Below are 27558 nucleotides of genomic sequence, written 5' to 3'. Positions count from 1 at the left end.
CTTGAGAAAGAAGAAAAAATAGAAAAATAGTAAGAGCGAGAGATCTCTTTCTCTCAGTGGAAAGTTTCATATATACAAAAGTAGAGAGAGGGGCCGACCTGGTGTCCTAGTGGTTAAGTTCAGTGGGCTCCACTTCAGCAGCCTGTGTTCAGTTCCGGGAGCAGAGCTACACCATTCATCATGCTGTACTGGTGGCCCACATACTAAAAAGTAGAGGAAGATTGGCACAGATGTTAGCTCAGGACGAATCTTCTTCAGCAAAAAAAAAGTACAATAGTATAATGAATCCGCAGGTACACCACCCACCTTCAATACAAATTAGCTCATAATCCATCTTGTTTCAGCTATACCTCCCAGTCTCCCTCCACTTGGATTTTTTTGAAGCAAACCTAGACATTTTTTATTTCTTGTGCAGGTATTTCAGTATGTATCCTTTCAAGATAAGAATTCTTTTATAAAACCACAATATCATAATGACACCTAAACAAATTAATGTCTTTACTATTATCAAATATTCAATCAGTTTTCAAATTTCGCCTATTGTCTCATAAATTTTTGGGGCTGGCCTGGTGGCATAGTGGTTACGTTCACATACTCTGCTTCGGCAGTCCTGGTTTGCAGGTTCAGATCCCAGGCATGGACCTACATGCTGCTTATCAAGCCATGCTGTGGCAGGCATCCCATACATAAAGTAAGATGGGCACAAATGTTAGCTCAGGGCCAGTCTTCCTCAGTGAAAAAAGGAGGGTTGGCAGTGGATGTTAGCTAAGGGCTAATCTTCCTAAAAAAAACCCACGTTTTTTAAGAATTTTACAGTTTATTTGAATCAAGATCTAAAGAGGGTCCATACCTTTCTATTGTGCCTGTCGATAAATCTTTAAGTCTCTTTGATCTATAGGAAAGAAAGGGAGGTACCTTGAAGACCAATTTTCTGTTTAACTGAAGAAGGTTCTGACTGGAACAGAAATTGCGTATCTTTTTACACATCTAATCTACAAGAGGAAAAGGTGAAGCGAGTTTGAAAACCAATTATGTGGTGTAAAACAGGTAACAGCAACATCGGTTACAGGCACATAGGTGAAAGTTTGCCATCACCCCCACCCCCAGCCGTCCTCCTGTTCCAAGTCTGGCTCCAGAAGAGCTGAGACAAGAGCCATAAAATGAGTTTTATGCAATTAACTCCACCTTTACAGCGGCCCACTTAGCTTGCACCTTCAGTTAAGAGCCCTGGGAAGAAAAGATTGCATCAGTCTTGGTTAACGGCCCAAAATAAGCCATCAAAACCCCTAATCAAGCCTCCCTTTTGGACATGTTACAGTACTGTAAATAAAATATCCAAAGGAAAATAAAAGCCCTTCTATCTGAGGCTGGACAGAACTTTGGTCCCTGGAGTCACATCCCTGAGTTACAGTTTCTCTACGGAGGCTCAGGACGGGCGGGAACAAATCCCTGCTCCCCTGGGGAGCCCAGGCCCTCTGCTTTCTCACTTCAGAGCCAAGATGCTGCCTGGGAAGAAGGTGGGGGCTACTTCTTCCAGCGTCCCAGGGAGACACGAGTCCTGAGGCTTTGGGAAACTTGTCCTCGGTTCTACATGGACTCAGAGGGAGGCCTGGGAAAGAGCCTCATTGCCTGTCCTGGACTCTGTCTTCCACACACCGTATCTCCCCGCTATTTCCACGAGGGTCTCCCCAGGGTCCCAGCCATGTGTAGAAATGTGGAAAGTGCTCTCTGGGAAAAGAATATCGTGGGCTTTCCTGTCTCAGCTTATCAAAAGACTGCTCAGTTTAAAAGGCTTAAACTGAAAAATAATGATTGCTCCTAGTATACAAAGATCTCCAACAAATTAATTTAGAAAAGACAAACACACAATAGAAAAATATTCCAAGGATATGAAAATGAAAGATAAATGGCTAATAAACATAAGAAAAGGCACCCAATCTCATTAGCAATTACACAAATGCTTATTAAAACAACAATATATGATTTTCAAAAATAAAAAGATGGATAATGTTCGGAGTTGGAAGGAGTGTGGGGAAAAGGGCAGTTGTATTTTGTTGTCAAGAGTATAAAATGGTGGAACATTTGAAGAAGGCAATTTAGCAACACCTGGCAACATTTTAAGTGGAAAACCACTTTTAGGGATCTCTATAGAAAGACAAGTACGCAATATAGACAAGTACACGAATATGCAATGAACAGGGTGTTCATTGCAACATTGTTTGCAATAGTGATAAGTTGGAGACAACCAAGAGGGGAACGGTTAAATATATTACAGAACGTCCGTTATATGGAACACCAGGAAACCATAATGCATGGTTTTGTATATACTGACATGGAAGGATATCCAGGAAATACGATTGAGGGGGAGAAATCAGAAAAATAATGTGACCCCATTTAATTAAAACTATATGTAAAATTAATTAGTTAAACCATGTAGTTTTAATTAATTTATTAAATTACTTTATGTATTAAACTAATTTAAATATATATATTTAAATTCTATACGTAGATTTACATGTTCATAGAAAAGCACTTGTGGAGATGAAGCTTCCTGTATCACACCAAATGTGCCGGATGTAACTAACGTGGTTGCCTTGGAGGACTGCGATTATGGGGAGCAAGTTTTGTTTATCACGTTACGTTTCCATTATGTATTTTTAAAATTTTATAGTAAACTTGAAATACACACATAAGTTAAAACTTGAAATAGTGACAGAATACAACAACACTGTTGTCTATCCGATGAGCAAAAATTTTAAAGGTTAAAATCCAGTATTGGTGAGAATGTGAGGCAAAGGGCACGCTCATTCAGGATTGGTCAGTTGGGGCCTTATTAACAAATGCAGTTTGTCAAAACCTGTCAAAAGTTAAACTGTGCATACCATTGTACCTAGGAGTTCCACCTCTGGGACACAGTCCATAGAAATACCTGGACAAGTAGACAAGACTTGGGTCATGACAACAGTAACGACCTCAGCAGCTGTCACTCCTTGCATGTTAATGTGTCTTTGGTAGTGTTCTAGGCACTTAAGGATGGAGAAAGAAGTGAACCACACACCCTCACATAAAAGCTTACCATGTGCCACGTACTTCTGTAAGCTGTTTTACACACTCTGCCTGATTGAATCTTTACAACAACCCTGTGAAGTTGGTGCTCTTATCAAGTCCATTTTACAGATAAGCAAGTTACAGCATACAAAAGGGAGTAGCTTGCTCAGAGTCCCACAGCTAGTGAGCAGCAGAGCCCAGGACTCGAATCTAGGCGGAGGGCTTCAGACTCTGTGCCTGTAACGCCTGAGCTCCAGCGTAGCAAGTCATAAAACCTTCACAACAGCTCCTGGAGAGAGGTGGTTTTTGTGTTATTGTTTGGGGCTGGCCAGCACATGCAGCCCTTTTTATGTTTGATGGGAGATAGAACCCAATAACCCCTACAGGAACCGAAAGGCCGGATACTCAGTTTCCCAGGTCTCCTTGCAGCCAGGGGCAAGCGTCGACTCAGTCTTGGACAGCCAGGTGTGCCCGAGGAGGACTCTGACCCAAAGAAATAGGGACAGTAGGGAGTGGGTTTGGTTGACGATGGGGCAGACAAGTGTGGGGGTGGCTGTCAATGGTGCAGAAGCTCCCCAGGTCCAGCACCGCCAGTGGTGCCAGGGCTGCACTTGGAACCTGAGGGGCAGAGGCAGCTGCTGAGAGTGGGGTCTTGGAAGGCGAAAGGCTGTCTGGCCACTCCTGGCTGTAGTTCAAACACATCTGCCACAAGGGCCTTATGACTCAGTGGATCCAATGGTGCTTGACAAATTGGGGTGATCCATGAGGCTGTGGCAGGCAAGACCCAGAAGCAGAGTCCCCAGGGTGTCCCAAAGGGGTGTAGAGGCCCAGCCCACTTCAGCAAATAACAGTTCTCTTGATAAATAGTCTCTTGCGAGCTTGTGGCTTCCAACAGAAACCAAACATGGAACCGTGGGACACCAGGTGACTTTGTGACCCAAGGCCCCTCATGAACTGAGGAATATCTGATCCTCACAAGCCACAGTGTTCCCACCCTCAAGTAAAGCTGGATGGAGCCAGGGAATATCCTGAAGGCAGAAAGAAGCCAGAAAATGCCCTGGCCTGCCCTCCAGCTTGCCCTTGCTCGCTAAACTGCACCTCCTTCCTCAGTCCACTCCAGTGGCTTCAGGTAAAGTTACGCAGGAAAGATAGTGAGAAGAAAAAGCATTCCGGCTTGGATTACAGGTGGCTGGCTCTCCACCATGCACCATCACCAGCTCGAAGCAACCTATTATTAAGAGATTAAAAGCAAGAATTCTAGAACCAGACTGCCTGTGTTGGAGTTTTGGTTCTACTGGTTCCTAGCTGTATGAATTTGGGCAAGTTATTTAACCTCTCTGTACCTCAGTTCCCTCATCTCTAAAAGAGAGAAAATAAAAATAGTAACCCCTCTAGGTTGTTTTGAAAATTAAAGGCATATATGTGAAGCTCTTAGAGTAGCACTTAGCGTATACTAAGTGTTATTGTTATTATTGCAGCAATAAAGTCCTTCTGCGAGATCTGTTGCACAAGTCTACAACTGAACTGTACCTTTAAAAATGATTAAGATGGGGGCCGTCCCCACCGCCGAGTGGTTAAGTTCACGCGCTCCACTTCCGTGGCCCAGAGTTTCACCGGTTCAGATCCTGGGCACAGACATGGTACTGCTCATCAAGCCATGCTGAGGCAGCGTCCCACATGCCACAACTAGAAGGACCCACAACTAGAATATACAACTATGTACTGGGAGGCTCTGGGGAGAAGAAGGAAAAAAAAATAGGTAAGATGGGAGCCGTCCCAGTGGCATACAGGTTAAGTTCTTGCACTCTACCTCAGCAGCTTAGGGTACACAGGTTTAGATCCTGGGCATGGATGCACGCACCGCTCATCAAGCCTGCTTTGGCAGCGTCCCACATACAAAATAGAGGAAGACTGGCACAAATGTTAGCTCAAGGTGAATCTTCTTCAAGCAAAAATAGGAAGATTGGCAACAGATGTTAGCTTGGAGCCAATCTTCCTCTCCAAAAAAAAAAAAAAAAAAAAATTTTTTTGTTTTATCTCCACAGATCCCCCTGCTACATAGTCGTATCTCTAAGTTGCAGGTCCTTCTAGTTGTGGCATGTGGGATGACACCTCAACGTGGCCTGACGAGCGGTGCCATGTCCACGCTCAGGATCCAAACCAGCAAAACTCTGGGCCGCTGCCGTGGAGCGCACGAATTTAGCCACTCGGCCAACTGGCTGGCTCCAAAATAGAAGTTTAAGACTGTAAATTTAATTGCTTTTTTTACTATAATAAAAAAGCAGTATAAAATTTATAAAAAAAGAAGTTTTTAAACATGGAATTTTGTAAAGATAGTTACTTTCAGATCTAGAGAATCAGTGGTCCTTTTCTTAAATTGCAAATGATTACTAAATGCCTCTTTATTTAAAAATAATGATAAAGCCATTTTGAGAGATGGTCCTGGAAGTCAGTGGAGAAGGAAAATCCTCCAATGGGTAAAGTTTCAAGTAGAATATGTCGTTGACTCTGTTGGAAGGAGACATAGTCTGAGGATCTATACTGACTCATGTGCAAGGCGGGGGCTTTGTCTGGGTTGACAGACACGATAGAAGAAAATCAGAAGGCTGGGGAAAGGGGGTTTGGGAAGAAGGCTTGTGAATGGACCTCACAAAGGGGCCTCAGAATACAAGTATGTTTGTGTCTAGTGTGGCCACTCACCTTCATAAGGCCCTCTCCCTGGAGGCTGCCCCTGGTGATCAGGTGGGTGAGGTGAACCTGGTTTGTGGATGCCATTCCGTTTCCTCCCCAGACATTCCGTGGACAAAGTGGCTGTGCTGGCAAGAACACAGGCTGCACGTGGCCTTCACGGCATTGACTGCCCCTTACAACGTCTGACCCGGAGGGGGTTCTTGCTGAAGCTCTACTTGGCCCACAAAAGCCACCAAGCCAGCCTGCCACCTGGTGAAGGGTGCTTGTGTTAGCTCTCTTCCAAGAAGGAGGGGGCAGAAATTTGTTCTCCCCAGAAGGCACCTACATATCTGGATTTATTTTCCCTTCTCCCGTACCTCTGCTGCCACTACCATCTGTGGGCGTCCTGGATGGCTCATACACTATCATGGTGGCCCACACAACGGCTTCTGAGCAAAGCTCTCATTCTGCAGTGAAAGAGTGTTGATAATGTCTACCATGTGGAATGCTCTGCAAATATTAACTTATCTAACCTTCAGAGCAACCATATCGAGCTACATAGTATTCTTACCTCCATTTTTCAGATAAGGAAACTGAGTCACAGAGAAGTTTTGTGTATTGCTCAAAGTCAACAGTAGGTAAGTGAGTGGTGAGGCCTATGTTTGAATCCAGACAGTCTGGCTCTAGAGTCCATGCTCTTAACCACTCCACGAAGGCCCGTGAGAGTCATGGATCTTACCATGTACCAAATCCCTCAGAAGCAGCTGGCCTTCTAGCAGACTCAGTATGGCAAAAGCTTCGCAGTTTGGAGTGCTGACCACATAGTGCAGTTTTTGCACGGAACAAGCAACCATTTTATAGCAGCATTTCCCTCCCAGCCAGATTACAGGCCTAGAGAGAGAGAGGTGGGAGTGGGGCCTGTCACTATTACACCTACTAACCCATTCACAACATTTTTGCTTGCAGACCCACACCTCTGGGTTCTGCTGACTTAGAGATTTGGTATCCCAGGGAGATTTGCCTCCGTAAAGAGAGACACCAATAGTTCCACTGAACTGGAACCTGAGACAGCTGTCTGGCTATTTTGGGCTTTTGATGCCAGTGAGTGAACGGATAGAGAAGATGGACAAGATGTTAGCTGGGGTGATTGATCTTGATGATTTAGAGGAAATAAGGTTGCTGTTCCACAACAGGGTCAAGGAGGGCATGGGTGCAACCCAGGGGCACTCCAGGGATACCTTGTACCTCCGAGTCCAATGGTTAGAGTTAACAGAAGACTAAGGCAGCAGAAGCAAGACAACCGAGAGTTGAGATCCTCCAGGAGTGCAGGTTTAGGTCACTCCATAAGGAAAGAACCCCGCCCATCTTAAGTCCTGGCTGTATAACTTAGTGGTTTAGAGGCTGAGTTCTGGTACCAGACTACCAGGGTTCAAATCTGAGCACCAAAACCTCCAGTACTATGTTGAATAGGAGTGGCGAGAGTGGGCACCCTTGTCTTGTTCCTCTTCTCAGAGGGATGGCTTTCAGTTTTTCACTGTCAAGTATGATGTTGGCTGTGGGTTTGTCATATGTGGCCTTTATTATGTTGAGGTACTTTCCTTCAATACCCATTTTATTGAGAGCTTTTATCATAAAGGGATGTTGGATCTTGTCACATGCCTTCTCTGCAGCTATTGAGATCATCACGTGATTTTTATTCTTCATTTTGGTAATGTGGTGTGTCACATTGTTTGCTTTGCAGATGTTGAACCATGCCTGCATCCCTGTATAAATCCCACTTCATCATGGTGTATGATCCTTTTAAGGTATTGCTGTATTCGATTTGCCAATATTTTGTTGAGGATTTTTGCATCTGTGTTCGTCAGTGATATCGGCCTGTAATTTTCCTTCTTTGAGTTGTCCTTGTCAGGTTTTGGTATCAGGGTAATGTTGGCCTCATAGGATGAGTTAGGAAGCATTCCATCTTCTTCAATTTTTTGGAATAGTTTGAGAAGGATAGGTATCACCTCTTCTTTGAATGTTTGGTAGAATTCTCCAGAGAAGCCACCTGGTCCTTGACTGTTGTTTTTTTGGGAGGTTTTTGATTTGTTTCAATCTCTTTACTTGTAATTGGTCTATTCAGATTCTCTATTTCTCCTTGATTCAGTTTTGGGAGGTTGTATGAGTCAAAGAATTTATTCATTTCTTCTAGGTTATCCAATTTGTTGCCATATAGTTGTTCATGGTATTCTTATAATCCTTTGTATTTCTGTAGTATCCATCATAATTTCTCCTCTTTCACTTTTAATTTTACTTATTTGAGCCTTCTCTCTTTTTTCTTTAGTGAATCTGGCTAAGGGTTTGTCCATTTGGTTTATCTTCTCAAAGAACCAGCTCTTAGTTCCATTGATCCTTTCTATTGTTTTTTCAGTCTCTATTTCATTTATTGCTGCTGTAATTTTTATTCATTCCCTCCTCCTGCTGACTTTGGGCTTTGTTTGTTCTTCTTTTTCTAGTTCTGTTAGGTGTAGTTTAAGGTTACCTATTTGAGATTTTTCTTCTGTTTTGAGGTAGGTCTGTATTGCTATAAATTCCCCTCTTAGTTCTGCTTTTGCTGCATCCCGTAAGAGTTGGTATGTTGTGTTTTCACTTTCATTTTTCTCTGAGTAGTCTTTGATTTTCCTTTGATCTCTGCATGGATCCATTGGTTGTTCAGTAACATGTTGTTCTGTCTCCACCTATGTGCGACTTTCCCAGCCTTTTTCTTATAGTTCATTCCTACTTTCATAGCTCTGTGGTCAGAAAAGATGCTTGATATGATTTCAGTCTTAAATTTGTTAAGGCTTGCCTCGTTTCCCAACATATGGTCTATCTTTGAGAATGTTCCATGTGAACTTGAGAAGAATGTATATTCTGCTGTTTTGGGATGGAACTTTCTGTCTGGATGATCTATCCATTGGTGTAAGTGGGGTATTGAGGTCCCCTACTATTATTGTGTTGCTCTCAATTTCTCCCTTTAGGTCTGTTAACGGTTGCTTTGTGTACTTTCGTGCTCCTGTGTTAGATGCATATATATTCAGAAGTGTTATGTCCTCTTTATGGAATGTCCCTTTTATTATTACATATTGTCCCTCTTTGTCTCTCACTGTCTTTTTGTCTTGAAGTCTGCTTTGTCTGATATGAGTATGGCTACGCCTGCTTTCTTTTGCTTGCCATTTGCTTGGAGTATCGTCTTCCATCCCTTCACTCTAAGCTTATGTTTGTCTTTAGAGCTGAGATGTGTTTCTTGGAGGCAGCGTATTGTTGGGTCTTGTTTTTTAATCCATCCAGCCATTCTTTGTGTGTTTTGATTGAAGAATTCAATCCATTTACATTTAGAGTGATTATTGATATATGAGGGCTTAACACTGCCATTTTATCTCCTGTTTTCCGGTTGTTCTATATTTCCACTTGCATTTTGTCCCTTGTATTTCTGACTGCCAGTTCAGTTTAGTGTTTTTCTGTGGTGGTTTTCTCAGTTTTCTCTTTATTTATGATTTGTGGCACTGCCTGATTTTTGTTTAGTGATTACCTTGAGCTTTGTGTAAAATATCTCATAGATGAGATATTCCATTTTCCGATAGCTTCTTATCTCCGTTAGCATAAGCAGTTTCCATCTCTTTCCTCTTCCCCTTGTGAGTTATTTTTGTCACAGATAGTTCTTTTCTGTGTTGTGAGTCTGTGACTAAATTGAAGTGCTTATGGTTATTTTCGATGCTTTCCTTCCCTTTGTCTTTTATGTTGTAATTAAGTGTTTACTGACCTGTTCTAATATAGAGCTGAAATTTTCTGATTCTATTTATCTCCTTGTTCAAGGTTTTGTAAACCTCTGCCTTTTTGTTACAGGTACGGGGGCTTCTTTCACCATTTCTTGTAAGGAAAGTCTAGTGATGATAAACTCCCTCAGCTTTTGTTTCTGTGGGAAAGCTTTTATTTCTCCATCGTATCTGAAGGGTGGTTTCGCTGGATAGAGTATTCTTGGCTGAAAGTTTTTGTCTTTCAGTATTTTGAATGTATCGTTCCTTTCTCTACTAGCCTGTTAGGTTGCTGTTGAGAAATCTGCTGAAAGCCTGACAGGGCTTCCTTTGTAGGTTATTTTCTTCTGCTTTGCTGCCCTTAGTATTTTTTCTTTGTCATTGACTTTTGCCAGTTTTAATATTATGTGCCTTAGAGAAGGTCTTTTTCATTGATCTAATTAGGAGTTCTATCAGCTTCATGTACTTGTAAGTCCAGTTCTTTCCCCAGGTTTGGGAAGTTCTCAGCTATTATTTCTTTGCACAAGCTCTCTGCTCTTTTCTCCATCTGGAAAACCTATAATCCTCATATTACTTTTCCTAATTGAGTCAGATATTTATTGAGGAATTTCTCTATTTTTTAAAAATCTTAGTTCTCTCTCTTCCTCCACCTGAAGCATTTCTGTATTTTATCCTCTAAATCACTAATTCTGTCCTCCATAAAACCAGGTCTATTTGTTATGAATTCTGGATTGTTCTTTATCTCCTTAATTGTGTTTTTCATATCCAGAATCTCTGTTTGGGTTTTTTGTTTTTGTTTTTGTTTTTGTTTTGTTTTTTTTTAGAGTTTCAATCTCTTCAGCGAAGTATTCCTTCTGCTCCTTAATTTTATTCCTGAGCTCATTGAACTGTCTTTCTGAGTTTTCTTGTACCTCGTTGAGTTTCTTTATGAGAACTATTTTGAATTTTCTGTCATTTAGACTGTAAATTTCTGTGACTTCAGGATAGTTTTCTGAAGACTTGTCTGAAGTTGAATGTAGTTCTTTGTGGTGTTCGATGAAGTAATCCTTTGCTGGCACATTTGTGGTAGTATCAGGTCACAGAACCTACTTGCTACCACTGTGGGGAAGCAGGAGCTGTGTTTTGTCATCTTTTCCCATCTGCTGGAAGTTGTGTGGGTACGGCTACTCTGTGTTTTCCTGGGCAGGCTGTCACCTGCACTCTGCAGGTTTCACTCATGTGGGCAGGGCCTCTGTGCTTGGCAGGCAGCTCAGACATGGCAGGTAGGGCCTCTGTGCTTGGCAGGAGAGTGGCTGAGCTGCTGCGTGCTGGGCTGGAGGGATACCCATGGGAGGGGCTGAGCCACCATGTGATGGATCCTGCAGGCAGCTGTGCTTTCTGGGTGGGGCCGCCTTATGAGTGGGCAAGGTGCCTCTTGCCTGCACTATGCTAGGGGTGAGGGGCACTCATGCAGTGGCTGAGCTGCTACTTGGTGGATCCTGTGGGTTGCTGTACTCCATGGGCAGGGGCACCTTATGAGTGTGCAGAGACACTGACTTGCCTGTGCTGTGTTCAGTGGGTGGGCACCCCTTCAGGGACTGAGCCTCTGCCACTCACTGTAGAGCATTCCCACCAGTGGGGCCACTGCAGCATAATGGGCACTCCCACAGGCCAAGCTGAAAACTCCAAAGCATTTCCACAGACCAGGCTCTCCCTGCCTCCTGTTATAGTCCCACTGGCTAGCCACTATGTGAGGATTTGTGACCTGGCTTGCTGCTTCCGGGGAGGGGGAGATGGTGCCCTCACCTATTTCCACTGCCTCCCAAGGATCCAGTTCCCCCACCTTCAGATGCACAGCTGTGTGGATCTCTCAGACATCCTGTTGTGCTGTGCAGAGAGTCCTCTGCTTGTTAATGAATGTGCATTTAGTTGTCACTTAAAGGGGAACAGCTCACTCTGCATCATGCTCTGTGTCTTCTATTAATATTCCTATTTTGCATAGAGTTTTATTAGGAATGGCTGCTGATTTTCATAAAGTGCTTTTTGCGGGCATCTATTGATACAGTCATATGGGCTCTCTCCCTTGTTTTATTGATATAGTGAATTATGGGGACAAAATTAAAATTTAAAGCCCATGATGTATATGAGGCAAAACATGAGGTCTTGCTTTAAAGATGAAAAATGAGTCAATAGAGAGGCAAACCATGTTTCTAGATGGGAAAATTTAGTATAAAAATATTAATCATTCTCAATGAATAAGTAATTATTTTCAATTAAGAATCCCAATAGATTTGAAGGAATGGAAGAAATTATTTTAAAGTTTATGTCAAAGAATAAATGCATGGAAATTGCCAAGAAAGTTCTTGGCAGGTTATTTCTTGGGTGGTATCACCTTACTTAATATTAAAACTTATTACAAAGTAACTGTGCAACAGATTGCTGGAACAGAGCCTACAAACAGATTGCAAGTATATTTAAGGACTTATTATTTGAAAAAGGTAGACAAAGGAAATGGATGTTTAGTTGTATATGGTGTTGGAGTAACCGTGTATTGGTATGGAAGAAAATTAAGTTAGATCCACTATCTCACACCATATACAAAAGCAAAACCCAGAGAAGACCCACCATTTAAAAAGTGAAAGAAATAAACAAAACCAAGTGTAAAGGTTATGAAGAGACAATTCATAGAAGAGGTCCTTTGAACATAACAGTCTTCATCAGCATAATGAAAAGAACGAAGAGATGGATATTTTTCACTATCAGGTTGGCAAAAACTAAAAGTCTGATAATATCCAATGATTTTGAGGGTATGGGGAAATTGGACACATTCCAATTATACAGTCGTACACCATTTATGAGGGTAAAAGTCTGATACAATTTGTATGAGTTGGCTTGGGCTGCCATAACAAAGTACCACAGACTAAGTGGCTTAAACAATAGAAATTAATCTTCTCACAGTTCTGGAGGCTGGAAGTCCAAGGTCAAGGTGCCAACAAGGTTAGTTTCTGGTGATGCCTCAATTCCTGGCTTACAGATGATTGCCTTCTTGCTGTGTCCTTACATGGCCTTTTCTCTGTGTGTGTGGATAGAGAGAGAGGTCTCTTGCTTTTGTTATAAGAACACCAATCCTGTAGGATTATGGCCCCACCTTTATGATCTTATTTAACCTTAATTATCTCTTTAAAGGCCATATCTCCAAATACTGTCACATTGGGGATTAGCACTTCAAGATATGAAGTTTGGTTATGGGGGGGGCACAATTCAGTTCATAACACAATCTTTTTGAAAATCATCTGCCAGCATCTATTAAAATTAAAAATGTGCTTATTCACAATAGCCAATAGATGGAAACAACCCAAATGCCCATCAACAGATGAGTTAGTAAACTAATATATATGTATATATATTACACACAATGGAATATTATTCTGCCTTAAAAAAGATTGAAATTCTCATACATGCTACAACATGGTTGAATCTTGAAAACATTATGCTAAGTGAAATAAGCCAAACACAAATATTGTATGATGCCACTTATTATGAGGTATCTAAAATAGTAAATTTATTGAGACAGAAAGTGCAATAGAGGTTACCAGGGGCTGGAGGAAGACGGAATGGGTGGTTATTTATTTAATCAGTACAGAGTTTCTGTTTGGAATGACGAAAAGATTCTGGAAATGGATAGTGGTGATGGTTGCACAATATTGTGAATGTACTTAATGCCACTGAATTGTATGCTTAAAAATGATTAAAATGGTAAATTTTATGTTATGTATATTTTACTACAACAAAAAATTTTAAACGTGCATTCTAATTTATACAATGGAATGCCACACAGGAAAAAAATAACCCCACTATTACACGCAACAACATGGACGAATCACAAAGACATGCTGTTGAGCAAAAGAAGCCAGGCACAAAAGAGTATTGCATCGTCTGTTTATCCAAAGTTCAAGAAGAGACAGAACGAGTCTATATTAATAGAAGACAGAATAGTGGTTTCCTCTGCTGGTAAGGATTGTTGACTTGGAAAGGGCATAAGGCAGCTTTCTAGGGAAACATTTATATCTGAAAGGTGGTTACATGAATATATACACATATAAATATTAACTGAGCTGTGCATCAAGGATTTGCCTGCTATATGTATGATATATCCATAAAGAACTAAGAAACTACATATCTTTTAACTCAGAAACATTACTTTTGAGAATCTAGTCTACAGAAACAAAAGCATCACTATGTAACAATAAAAGTTTAAGAATTTATTGCAGCAATTCATACTGTAAAAAAAATGGAAATAACTTCAGAAAGAGAAATTTTTGAGTAAATGATATTATATTCATACTATGTAATGTGATGTAGCTATGACAAAGAATTGATGGAGGGATAGGCTTTTATCAAAACGGCCACTGCTGAGAAATGTGTATAAATGCTATTTTTCTAAACAGGAAAATCCTTCCAAATTTCTATATTTCTATGAGCCTAGAGAAAAGAATGGAAAGATGCACACCAAATTGCTAATATAGTTTACCTGGGGCCAGTGGGTTAGAGAGGAGAAGGAGACTACTAATTTTTGAAAGTATATTTGTATTGTTTGACTTGTATTTTATCTTTGAAGTAAAAACACTTCTCTAAAATAAACAAACAGTTTAGTAAGGAAAAAATGCACAGTCATTATAGATATCTTGGAAGGAACTGTGTCAACATGTTAAGAATGTTAAGAATGATTATCTCTGAATAGTGGGGCTAAGATTGTTAAGAATCAAAATTCAACTGAATAAATTTGAGGATCAAATTGGCTTTATTAAGTGATTCATGAATCGGGCAGCATCTCATCTAGCAAGTAGAAAGGAGCTCCAGAAAAGGAAAGGATCTTAGAGGCAGAAAGGGGTTGCAACAAGGAAGTCATAAACAACAGAAAAGGTTATTTCAGGCAATGTCACTTTCCTCTGGGGGAAGGCAGGGGTTGATTAGGTGGATGATTTCACTAATGCTGACCGGGTAATTCCAGATTCAGTGGTTAAAAGTCACATCCCTGGGAGAGCGTGAAACTGCAATTAGGTTAGATATTGTCTTGGTTTGCTGACATGGGGCTTAGCACAAGTGGCCTCATTTTGGGCCTGTTGTTTCTTTTTTTTCTTTAACAATTTCTCCTTTGATCAGATTCTCAGCCTCACTGAGAGATGTGATCAAAATTTAAGGCATTAGCATCATGCTCAGCTACTGCTCTGTAGTTCTCGTGGTTTTTGTTGATCCTTTGTGTGGTATTCATAGGTCATTATATTTCCTGCTTAATCTCTGTGGTATTCACAGGCCATGACTTCAGGTTTACAATTTTTAAGTTGGGCATTCTCTTTGTTCCTTTTTCGATATTCCAGTCTTAGGGAGATCATTTGCTTGGTGGTTAGTGGCGGTGAACATGCATTTAAAGCTTTTGGACAAAATACAGCACACCAGGGAGATTACTATGATTATTATAAGCAGGATAATTCCCAATGTCTGGCATGCACTTTGGAGCTATGGTTCCCCAAGACCCAAACAAATCAATATCAATAAGTCAGAGAAGTACCCCATTGAAGGAGTCACCCTTTTAAGCCAAATGGCTTGCTCAGTGAGCTTATGTAACTGAGTGTCCACTTCCCCAGAAGTGTTAATCCAGGCGCAGCAGGTGGTGTTGGCCACAGCACAGATTATTTTGTTTAGCTAAAAGATAATCTAGGGCTAGGCTATCATCAAAAACAACTTTGGCCACAGAGTCTAGGAGTTTTGTTGGGCAGCTATTGCTTTAGCAGCAGATTCGGCACTATCTTCAAGAGTTAAGGTGAGGTTCATGATCACAGCATCATTTGCACTCACTCCTAGCCAGGAGAGCAGTAATCTACCAAAGGAAGCTAATTTTGAATCATGAATGCCTCCTGGTAATTCCTTTCTAATTCATTGATGTAAATTCAGGGGAGTTGATCAATGAGGTGTCTCAGTTTGTTTGTGGACAGTTAGAGGCACAGTTAGATAACCTAAGAGGCACTGCCTGGTTATAGGCCAGCCATCTGGGCATTTATAGGGCCAAGGAGGATGATAACTACCACAGACAAAGATAAATCCTATCGAGGCACCAACCACTTCTGCTAAGGTGGCACTGTTAATGGACAGGTAGGAGTCTTTCATGAGAAACCCAGCAGTCTGAAAGGCAAAGGCTTAGCAATGACCTGGGAGATATGAATGATGGCATCATCTTTCCAGACCAGTGTTAGAGTAATGGAAGAAAAGAGAAAAGGAGAAGTTTTGATGTTTAGTTAAAGTACAAAGTCTTGATCCAGTGTCTTGGGTCGTAGCAGTCCACATCAATGTCGGCTTCTCTACCTGGTCAATTTGAGTTGGAGTCTCCAGTGTTTGTACAGCACCAGATGTTCGGTGGAGCCTTTTTCAGTTGTAAGATGAGTACCCCAGGTTTAAGTGCCTGAAGTTTGGCTGCCGTCTGGGTAGTGAGGAGGACCTGCTATAGCCCCTTTCACGAAGATTCTTAGTGATTCCAAAGCAGAAGAGTGGGAGAAAATTGGAAACATTAGTGTGGAGAGTCATAGCCAGATATTTGTGGAAACTAGAAGCATTCAGGACCCAGTGCAATTTATAGGCATATAACAAAACCTCAAAGACAGTGAAGAGGACTGGAATCTAATATCCACAAAGGTGCAAACCTAGTCCTTCTCTCTACAATTACCCCCATTTGTTACTAAAGATAATCACAGTAAAACTAATTTGGGTGCATTAAACACGACTTGGTTATTTACATAAGTGCAGTGAGAATAGTGATACTGCTTTGCTGCACCCTTGCAAGGAAGGTACTGGGCCGATTTTTCCAAGGTCTTACAAGAAGATATTCTTATTGAACTTATGCAAATAACTACCTGTATTACAAAGGAAGATGCTCTGTGGCTGCCCAGGGCAGAGGTCCTCCCTTATCCCCAAGGTCCCCAAGCCCTCTTGGCTCTTTCGTATGCCTATCCGCTCACCACTGCACCATCAGCCAGGCACATATCGACGTCAGCCTTGTGGCTGCAGCTGCCCCCACGGGGCGGCCCCGGAGGGCTGCTTCTCTGCCTTGGCCAGCTTCCTGTCTCCTGGCGGATGCCACTCACCCTGCCTTCATCCCGCCCCTCTGGCCCTTCTCCTGAAGTCGCCGTCTCCTACCTCCTGTCTGTTCTCCTGCTTTTTGGCTTGAGGTAGCCCAACATCCAAGATCTGAAGGAGAAAGAAACCCCATGCCCACCCTCTTATCCAAAGTTCTTGAGTCGTTAACTCCAAAAAAGCTGTTATTTTGCTTTTCTCGAGTCTCTCATTGACTGCAAGTTCTTTCACGACCTGACTTGTCTCTGTGGCTCCTCCGTGGCACCCCTAGACTCTACCTGCTGCTTTCTCCTGGGATTCTTGCTCCAGAGCCTGCAGGGGGTGGGAATATTGTCCTAATCCAGGCTGCAGGTGGAGGCCGTGAGGGTCAGGGCTCAGGCTGATGACAGACAAGTGTTCATGGCCCGCGGTGTCTTTGTTTCTTCTGGCACAGACAGGGCTTGGGCTTCCAGGGTGGAGAGCTGCACCCCAGTCAGTATGATTGTCGCCTGAGCGTCCGTAATGTTGCTTCTCAGGAGCCCTATCTGATCTCCCCTTCCCTAGCCCAAGGCCAATCAGAGCTGTGTGACTCCTGGATTCACAAATAGTGCTACCAGAGGGCCCTGAGCTTCCTGCTCGTCAGTCTGAGCCCTGGGCAGGACCCTGGAAAGGGTGTGACTGCAGCCTGGTTCTGCTAACCCCAGGGTTTGAGGCACTCCCCTGACACTGGGCGCCCCCACCCCGAGGTGGATGAATGTGAAGGCGGGTGGAGTGGGTGCCACCTATGTTCATTCCTGTTGTTTCAACCCCTAGAACAGTACAGTAGTCCCCCTCTTATCCACGGGGATACATACCAAGGCCACCGGTGCATGCCTGAAACCCCAGAGAGTGCCAAAATGTATATATACTATGTGTTTAAAAAGCAGCTATTATCTTCTTTTTTGTTTAAAGATTGGCACCTGGGCTAACAACTGTTGCCAATCTTTTTTTTTTTTTTTTTTTTTTCTGCTTTATCTCCCCAAACCCCCTCTGTACACAGTTGTATATCTTAGTTGCAGGTCCTTCTAGTTGTGGGATGTGGGATGCCGCCTCAGCGTGGCCTGACGAGCGGTGCCATGTCTGCGCCCAGGATCCGAACCCTTGGCTGCCGCAGCGAAGTGCGTGAACTTAACCACTCGGCCACGGAGGCGGCCCCTATCTTCTTAACTATTTCATCCCCAACTCTTGAGAGAGAAGAAAAGAATAGAGAGATCCTTTCTTCCTCTCTCTCTCTCTCACTCTCTTTTTCTCTCTCAGTGGATAGTTTCATATATATAAAAGTAAAGAGAACAGTATAACGAACCTGCTGGTACAGCACCCACCTTCGGTAAAAATCAGCTCATAACCCATCTTGTCTCAGCTCTACCTCTCCACCTCCCTCCATCCCGGATTTTTTAAAGCAAACCCTAGACATTATATTATTTCTTGCATTAATATTTTAGTGTGCATTCTTTCAAGATAAGAATTCTTTTTTAGGGGCCGGCCCGGTGACGCAGCAATTAAGTGCACACATTCCGCTTCAGTGGCCTGGGGTTTGCCCGTTCGGATCCTTGGTGTGGACATGGCACCACTTGGCACACCATGCTGTGGTAGGCATCCCACATATAAAGAGAAGTAGGGGAAGATGGGCATGGATGTTAGCTCAGAGCCAGTCTTCCTCAGCAAAAAGAGAGGAGGATTGGCAGCAGTTATCTCAGGGCTAATCTTCCTAAAAAAAAAAAAAAGAATTCTTTTTTAAACCACAATACCATAATCATTCCTAATTAAATTAATGTCTGTACTATTATCAAATATTTGATCAGTGTACAAATTTCCCCTATTGTCTCATAAATTTTTATTTTACAGTTTGTTTATTTGAATCAAGGTCTAAAGAGGGTCCATACCTTTCTATTGTGTCTATCAATAAAACTTTAAATCTCTTTGATCTATAGGAAAGAAAGGGAGGTACCTTGAAGACCAATTTTCTGTTTAACTGAAGAAGGGTCTGACTGGAACAGAAATTGCATATCTTCTTACACATCTAATCTACAAGAGGAAAAGGTGAAGCGGGTTTGAAAACCAATTATGTGGTGTAAAAGAGGTAAGAGCAACCTCGGTCACAGGGACACAGGTGAAAGTTTGCCATCACTCCCACCCCCAGCCATCCTCCTGTGCCAAGTCTGGCTCCAGAAGAGCTGAGACAAGAGCCATAAAATGAGTTTTCTGCAATTATCTCCACCTTTACAGAGGCCCACTTAGCTTGCACCCTCTCAGTTCAGAGCCCTGGGAGGAAAGGATTGCATCAGTCTTGGTTAATGGCCCAAATTAAGCCATCAAAACCCCTAATCAAGCCTCCCTTTTGGACATGTTACAGTACTGTAAATAAAATATCCAAAGGAAAATAAAAGCCCTTCTATCTGAGGCTGGACAGAACTTTGGTCCCTGGAGTCACATCCCTGAGTTACAGTTTCTCTACGGAGGCTCAGGACGGGCGGGAACAAATCCCTGCTCCCCTGGGGAGCCCAGGCCCTCTGCTTTCTCACCTCAGAGCCAAGATGCTGCCTGGGAAGAAGGTGGGGGCTACTTCTTCCAGCGTCCCAGGGAGACACGAGTCCTGAGGCTTTGGGAAACTTGTCCTCGGTTCTACATGGACTCAGAGGGAGGCCTGGGAAAGAGCCTCATTGCCTGTCCTGGACTCTGTCTTCCATATACCATACCTCCCTGCTGTTTCCACGAGGGTCTCCCCAGGGTCCCAGCCATGTGTAGAAATGCGGAGAGTGCTCTCTGGTGTTAAAAAAGAGACAACAGGCCCCAAATGGAATCCCTTGTGCTAAGCCCATGTCACCAAATTGAGACTTAATTCCTACCCTAAGCAGTTGCAACCTCTCCTGGGAATGTACTCTTAAGCGGTTGGTCTGAAATGTCCTTGTCAGCAGCAGTGAGGCAATCCACCTAACAGACCTTTTTCGTCCCCTAAAGGAAGGTGACTGCCGGAAACAGTCCACTCTTTTTCACCTCCTGCCTATAGAAGCTTTCCATTTTGTGCAGCTTCTTGGAGCTCCTTTTTATTTGTAGCTGAGGTGCTTCCTCATTCATGAATCATTGAATAAAGCCATGAGATCTTCAAATTTACTCAGTTCAGTTTTGTCTTTTAGCAGATTTAGTCACGACATTGGACTCCAAAGCGAACTTCTGCTGGCCTTCAGGGATGATGAAAAACACGTGTGTCGTACCTGTGACCCTTTTGAGTTCTCTCTCCGTCACAGTTTCTGAGGGCCGTGGGTGAAGTTCCCCTCAGTTCTGAGCTCCACTCTCTTTGCATTGAACTCCCGATTGAAGTGGCTTTCCACAGTTTCCTGTTTGATTGGAAAACCCAGCCCTTGGTTCTGTCCCCAAATTCTACAGTGGGAACTGCTGATGGCAGCTGCAGAAGTTTCCCATTAGTTCGGAATCAAATAAGCAGCGTGCAGTCCCCATCCCTTGGGGTTTCCTGGTTCAGGCCTTTCTCCAACCCCCAGATTCCACACTGGGAACTGTTGGTGGTTACCAGCTGGAATCAGACTGGGTCTGACTTAAAAACCAGACTGGGTTTGTGGTCGGACTGAGTCTAACTTGGGCAGGACTGGGTGCAATGTGTTTTATGTATGTAAAAGCTATTGCTAACGGAAATCTCAGAAGCCAAAGAGCTGCAAAAATTGGTGGGCATGAGTTGAGCATCAAAAAGTTGTTAGAGTGCTCGCCACCTGACCCAAAGACTCCCATGTTAGGATAAGATGGTCACAGAATGGGTTAGATTGACACTAGGTCACCCATCAACCTCAAGAAAATTTTTGTGCAATGAGGTACACTGTTCCCAACCCAGCAGTACATCCCTTCTAGGTAGTAGTTTGGCTCCAAGAGACCCAAAGGCTTAGCTAAAAAAAAATAAAATAAAAATGGGATCCTTAAATTCCAAAGAGTTGAGCATGCCACCTTCTGGCACACTTGTTTATTTTATGTATAAGGACTGTGATCCCAGAAGCTGTATATGTCTACAAAAACGGCAAAATCTTACTAAAAACAACCCAGAATTACAATGGCCGTTATGGAGAATGTCCCAATTAGACAAGATCGCTCATTTAAGACGCGCACTTAGAACCAGGGCTCCCAAATCAAACAAACTGAACGGGAATTTTTTATTCCTACAAAGAAGCTTCCAAAAGTCTTCAAAATTCCAAAATAGCTTCATTAAAAATTTTGTGGCAAAAGGCTAATGAGAATTTAAAGACACAAGATTGTAAACAACAGTTGCCAAACTATTAGCTTTACAGCTACAACACCTCCAAGGGCAGGCACCTAAACTAACATCTGGGCCCACTACATTGCACTCTTTTGGGGGTCCATTATTACAGTGCTGGCCTAAGGGTTGATGTCTCAGTTGTAATCAACTGGAACACTGGATAACAAATTGTCCTGAAAGGGTCTATGCAAATTTTTCAACATCATCTCAAATGTCCTCATATCTACCGGCAAAGGAGGTCCCCCATATAGGCCCCTCTCAGAGTTGTTGGGACTCCAAGGTATTCTCCAGTAAACTGCTATGAGTAATTCCCTTAAAACAACAAAGGGGAAACAAAAATTTTAAAAGCTGGCCAAATTCTAGTAGATACTAGAGTTACACTCTCTACCTTAAACCTGCAGATTGGATCCTGCAGATTGGATCCTGGTAAAAACTGGCAGAAGCTGGCTAAAGCTGAGAGTCGGGTGCCTAGTAGAGAGAGGGAAGTAAAATTTCATGTTGTCCTTTTCTTTCCAAACCCAGGCCATTGGTTACTGATCTTTGGGAATGGCTTGAAATCTTGTAGAGAGAATATCTTTTGCGTCCTCTTTGAGGATGCCTCTTGAGTCCATGAGGTTGTTTAATACTGCCAGAAAGATTTACTGTTTGTCCCAGCTGAAACCTGACAAGATATTTGAAAGGATTTAATAACTCTATGATGAAAAATTTGGCCAAATTGAAGCCGATATTCTCAGGTCCTGATAGGAATTATTTATTTTATTTTATTTTAAAGATTTTATTTTTCCTTTTTCTCCCCAAAGCCCCCCGGTACATAATTGTGTATTTTTAGTTGTGGGTCCTTCTAGTTGTGGCATGTGGGACGCCACCTCAGCATGGCCTGATGAGTGGTGCCATGTCCGTGCCCAGGATTCGAACTGGTGAAACCCTGGGCTGCCAAAGCAGAGCAAGCGGACTTAACCACTCAGCCACGGGGCCAGCCCCGTGATAGGAATTATTTTTAGGCCTACTTCCTTGAGCTTAATATATCCAGAGGGAAAGGAAAACATTCCAACATAGGTGGATGGATGAGTCAGTCATTTGATACCATCAAGGCTATAACTCAATTCTTTGAGGAATTAAAAGCACCTGTCCTTATCTTACAAATCTTTGCAAAACTAGAAATACAGCTCTAGAGGCAGTTCAGAGTCTAGCTATTCCTTTTTACAAATCCAAAAACCTCCCCTACTTATCTCAGAAGGTTTGGAAATATTATAAAAATTCTGGCTTTAGGAAATCAAAGTGCTTCTTGGAGGAATTTGCATTCTTTCCCTGTGCCTTTAAGATACAAATGTTGTACCCAGTCTTTTCCATGAACTCTTATCCAGGCCATCTCTTTAAAGTACAAACTTTAAGAAGGTAATTCTTATTTTAAAAACCCACCAAAAACAAAGAAACAAACAAAACACAAAAGAGGGAAAGGTCATTTAAAACTTAGGCAAATGAAACATCTTTTAAATGTGTTCTCCACAAATATTAGTAAAAATTTTAGTCTTCTGAACATGTAACCTTAACTTATTTCATCTACCAGAAACACAAATTAGATCCAACTTCTTTAATAACTAGTACATTTTATATTATTGCATCATATTCATGGCTAAAATTTTTAAAACAAAAGCTATAAGGTCTTGGCTTGCATCTATTTATACACATATGTGAGTCCATATACATATGTGTTGTAGATGTGTGGTATTTTCTACCTCTGGATGGTATTGCTAAAATTAATTTCTAAAAGTACTCTGGTTAATTGGCTTCAGGCACTTATATGAATTAAGTTTTCCAAAAACTCTCAGAAATACAATAGAAACTAACCAAAACACTTTTTGGGCTCATGTGATCTGGGAAAAATATTTGATGTTAAAGCTAACTTAAGTTTGTTGGTTTAATTAAAATAGGTATGTGTTTAGAGTTATTGATATTGAATATAATGCAGACACACAACTTTTATTCTACCTAGGTTTACTAGTCAAATAAGTTTCTGTTACTTCTGTTGCAAAATTTCCCAGCAAGAAAAATAACTTGGTATGATGAAATTTTCGTAAGTATTCTAAACCTAATTGTCAGGTAAATTAAATAGATGTAAGTAGGATAAAAATTTTAGATGGACTTTTAAAGTAGTTTAACTACAGCTTTTTGGCAACCTGAAATCTTAAAGTTTTGCTGAACTAAATTAAATGGTGCATAGTCATTAAATATCTAGATCTTTTCCAAATAAGATAAAATATTGAAACGTTGATTACTGAAAATAGATTTATCGACTTTAGCTTCTTTTTACATAGGAACTAGAGACATTTGGGTCTATTGGTAAACATATCTTGTGCCACACTGAGAAATTTACTATGCAAAAGCACATGTTTCCAAAAATTATTAAAATATTTATAAACTTTCCAAGCACAGAATGCTAATATAAAGACAGTTCATCATTGTTAACTTCATTTTCACTAAAAATTGAGATTTTTAAGCATTAAAAATTCTAATATATGTAATTAAAGCCACTAGAAATAACAAGGAAAACATCTCTATATGCAAGGAAAATGAGATGTCTGTTTTCAGTAAAAGAAAGTATGAGGAATGGAAATGTATTTTTGTTGAGGAAAAAGAAAGTAATTTTGTCCTAAAGTGAGGCTGGTTATTTCAGAATAGGAAAGAGAAAAAACATAGGAGAAAATTGTACAAAGTTTGTGGGAAAGGTATCTTGAAATAGGAATTTTATGCATGGTTAAGCTGGCTAAGATTGGAATAAATTTATTTATGTAAAAAAAATGAGTTTTAATATCAAAAGTACATTAGTGCAAAATTAGAATTGGTTTTCTCTCTGTTAGAAGGACAAAGTTTCCTTGGGGTTTTGGTCTGCTTTTGATAACCTATTGTAAAAGTTTCTTTACCGTTTAAGTAATCTAGCTAGAAAGCAAAGATTTTATGTTTTACCAAAATAATTTCCTGTGACAACTCTTTAACTTTCCATATTTGTCTGTGAATCTTAAATTGTCACTTTGGTTAAATGGATAGCTAGGTATTATTGCATGGTGACTTGTGATCCTATTTGACCAAGTGTTTTTAAACCTTTTGATATTTTTGACAAATTTACCCCAAATCAAATTCTACATGAAGCCTTTTTTCTTTTTCTCTATCTCTCTCTTTTTTTGGTGAGGAAGATTTGCCCTGAGCTAACATCTGTGCCAATCTTCCTCTACTTCATATGTGGGATGCCTCCACAGCATGGCTGATGAGTGGAGTAGGTCCGCACCTGGGATCCAAACCCACAAACCCTGGGCTGCTGGAGCAGAGTGTGTGGAACTTTAACCACTTGGTCATGGGACTGGCCCCTACCTGAAGTCTTTTTGACTCAATCCAATGTTGAGATTTTCCAGAGGGCTCTTGGAATATCTCAAAAGATTTTTCTCTCTCCTTATGAAAAGATAAATGTTAAACCCATTAGGTTTATTTGACATGTTAAATTATATGGGAAGCATTGTCAAGAAGTAAGACTAAGTCTTCTTTATGTTGTATTTATATAGGTATATGTTATAAGTGTTCCAAATTGTGTAAAATTTGTAAAGTCTGATATGTCCTGGTATAATGTTATCAGTCATAATACTATTATTATCTTAAAATGTATGCTATAGAAATAACCAAATTTCCTTCTTGATTCCATTTAAACATGGTCATTTTTAAGTCTTTTGTCATTTACAAATGGTTATTATTTCACTCTGATGCTTTTGCAAATTGATTCTACAAAAGTGCTTCATCAAGGATATTCATGGAAAGGACTCTGACAAGTACAGGTTTCTGATAACTCTAAGATCATAAAACTGAACTGGATTCAAACAGAACAAATGTAAATTACATGGAACTGAATGAACTGAGGAGGATGATTGTATTTTTTATGATTTTTTCATTTGAAACATTGGTGGTTCCTTAAAGTTTTGTTTTGCTCAATTTAAGGAAAATTTTTCTTAAGCTATCTATGACTTACAGCAGTTTGATAAAGTATACCTTTGTAAACAAAGATGAAACATTTACTTTTTCTCCTTACCTGATCCCTCCAGAATTCAGAAACTCTTGCGTATTCTTTGTATGGCAATGTAATTAGTTATTAGCATAAGTTTAATAAGAGTCTGTTCTCCTTGTGACAGGACAATTGGAAACACTGGCTGTATTACCAAGGCTTTGACTAGAATGTCATATTTGAGAGAGATGTATGTGGACTCGGATATGACCAGACATCTTTAAGAAATTGCTTGGAAAAACTTGTTTATAGGGTTTCCAGCAGCCTTACCAGGTGAGTAAGAAGGGTCACTGCCTGGCAGGCCTAGGAACTTCACTATATTTTGGAGGACCTCGAGAAGAGAAGAATTGAGCCAAACTATAGGTATTGCAGGTAAAATCTAATGACAAGTCCTTGGCTTGGCTTCCTGGCCTCAGAAACTTTTAAGAGTTCAATCTGAGATTCCTTAAAAAGTTCCAGTAAAGCAGTCTCAAAAAGAGCTTGTATGGCCAATCACTATTCTTGCTGCACTTATATAAATAATCAGGCCAAGCCTAGTGCAAACAAATTAGTTTTACTATGATTACCCTTGGAAAAAGAAATGGGGATAATTGTAGAGGGAAAAAGTATATTTGCACTTTTGTCTATATTAGATTCTAATCCTATTAATTGTCTTTGAGGTCTTGTTATATATCTGTAAACTGGACTGGATCCTGAATTCTAGTTTCCTCAAGTATCTGGTTACAACTCTCCAAATACGTTTCCAATTTTCTCTCACCCTTCTGATTTGGAACCATTAAGAACAAAGACTGTCCTTGATTCTCTTTGTAAGGGACTATACCAGGTCCTCTTCACTACTCAAATGGCAGCCAAACTTCATTAACTTGAACCTTAGGTGCACATCTCACAGCTGACGAAGGCTCCACCTGACATCTGGTCCTATGCAAACATTGCAGACCTCCAAATCAAATTGACTAGGAAGAGAAGTAGCTGACATCAAGGCAGACATCAAGATGCTAGATCAAGACTTCATACTTTAAACATTAAACACTATCTTTTTCTCTTTATTTCCTTTACTTTAGCACTGGACTGAAAAGATAATGCCATCGTCCATATCTAACAGGCCATTACTAAGGGAAGTACCCTTTCAGACTGCTGGATTTGTCATCAAAACTGATCTGTTCATGATGCTAGAGACACCCTGTCTCCAAACTTGGGGAACTCTGTGTCCGGGTTCTATGCAAAGAAAGGGACACAAAGCAAGGGTAACCAGAATAAAACTGCCTGTGTGGTGGTGATAGATGGAAATTAGTATTTGGGTGATGGACATGATGTAATCTACACAGAAGTTGAAATATAATGATGTGCACCTGAAAAAAAAGAATGAAAGAAAAGAAAGCAAAAAACTGCCTATGCAGTCTACAGACCTTAAAATTTTACTAGCCACCATGACTGTCGCCTTTCCAGTCCTGAGCCACAGATTCAAACAGGAATTACTGGGAGGCATTGATGAATCAGAATTTGCTTCCTTTGACTTGTTAATAGGATAGCCCTTGATTATCTTTTAGCTGAGCAAGGAGGTATGTGTGCTGTGGCCAACACTGCCTGCTGCATATGGATTAACACTTCTGGGGAAGTTGAAACTCAGTTACATAAAATCACTGAGCAAGCCATTTGGCTTGAAAAGGTGACTCCTTCAGTGGGGTCTTTCTGTGACATTGATATTGATGGGTTTGGGTCTTGGGGACCATGGCTCCAAAGTGCACACCAGACATTGGGAATTATCTTGCTTATAATAATCATAGTAATCTTTCTAGTGAGCTGTATTCTCTCAAAAGCTTTAAATGTATGTTCACAGCCACTGATCACCAAGCAAATGATCTCCTTAAGACTAGAATGTTAGAAAAGGCACAAAGAGAATTACCGACTTAAAAATTGTGAACCCAAGTTGTGGCCTATGAATATCACAGAAATAAAGCAAAAAAACCATCATTACCTGTGAATACCACACAAAGGATCAATAAAAACCATAAGAACTTCAGAGTGGTGGCTGGGAGTGGCACTAATGCCTTAAATTTTGATCACATCTCTCAGTTAGGCTGAGAATCTGATCAAAAGGGGAAATTGTTCAAAAAGAGACAACAAGTCCCAAAATGGAGTCACTTGTGCTAAGTCCATGTGACCAAACTGAGACTTAATACCTAACCTAGTTGCAGTCTCAGCCCCCAGGAGCGTGATCGTAACCAGTCAGTCTGGAATTTCCTGGTCAGCACTAGTGAGGTAGGTAATCCACCTGATAGACCCTTTAATCCCCAAAAGGAAGATGCTCTTGCCTCAAACAATCCACTCTTTTCCCCCTTCTGTGTATAAAAGCCTTCCATTTGTACAGCACCTGTTTGCTAGACGGAATGCTACCAGATTCATGAATTATTGAATAAAGTCAGTTAGATCTTCAAAATTACTCAGTTGAATTTTGTTTTTTACACTGGAAAATGAACACTGTGGGATTTTCTGTCTCAGCTTGTCAAAAGGCTGCTTAGAAACCAAAGTTTAAAAAGCTTAAACTGAAAAATAATGATTGATCCTGGAATGAAAAGATCTCCAACAAATCACTTGTAAAAAGACAAACACCACAATAGAAAAATATTCCAAGGACAAGAACA

General features: G+C 41.1%; 1 protein-coding gene across 1 annotated transcript in view; it reads left to right on the top strand.

The window, feature by feature from the left end:
- The window catches only part of LOC103547663 (proteasome 20S subunit beta 4), a 46935-nt gene extending 19579 nt beyond the window's left edge, over positions 1-27356 (top strand). Inside the window, 4 exon segments of the mRNA XM_070607022.1 lie at positions 18090-18202; positions 18545-18693; positions 25044-25189; positions 25978-27356. Coding sequence (XP_070463123.1) covers positions 18090-18104 — 15 coding nt within the window. The 3' untranslated portion in view covers positions 18105-18202; positions 18545-18693; positions 25044-25189; positions 25978-27356.
- Positions 27357-27558: the final 202 nt, after the last annotated feature.

Source organism: Equus przewalskii, unplaced genomic scaffold, assembly GCF_037783145.1.
Source record: "Equus przewalskii isolate Varuska unplaced genomic scaffold, EquPr2 ChrUn-10, whole genome shotgun sequence".
Taxonomy (NCBI): Eukaryota; Metazoa; Chordata; class Mammalia; order Perissodactyla; family Equidae; genus Equus; species Equus przewalskii.
The sequence above is the reverse complement of the archived record's forward strand: the minus strand, read 5'-3'. Positions and strand labels throughout refer to the sequence as shown.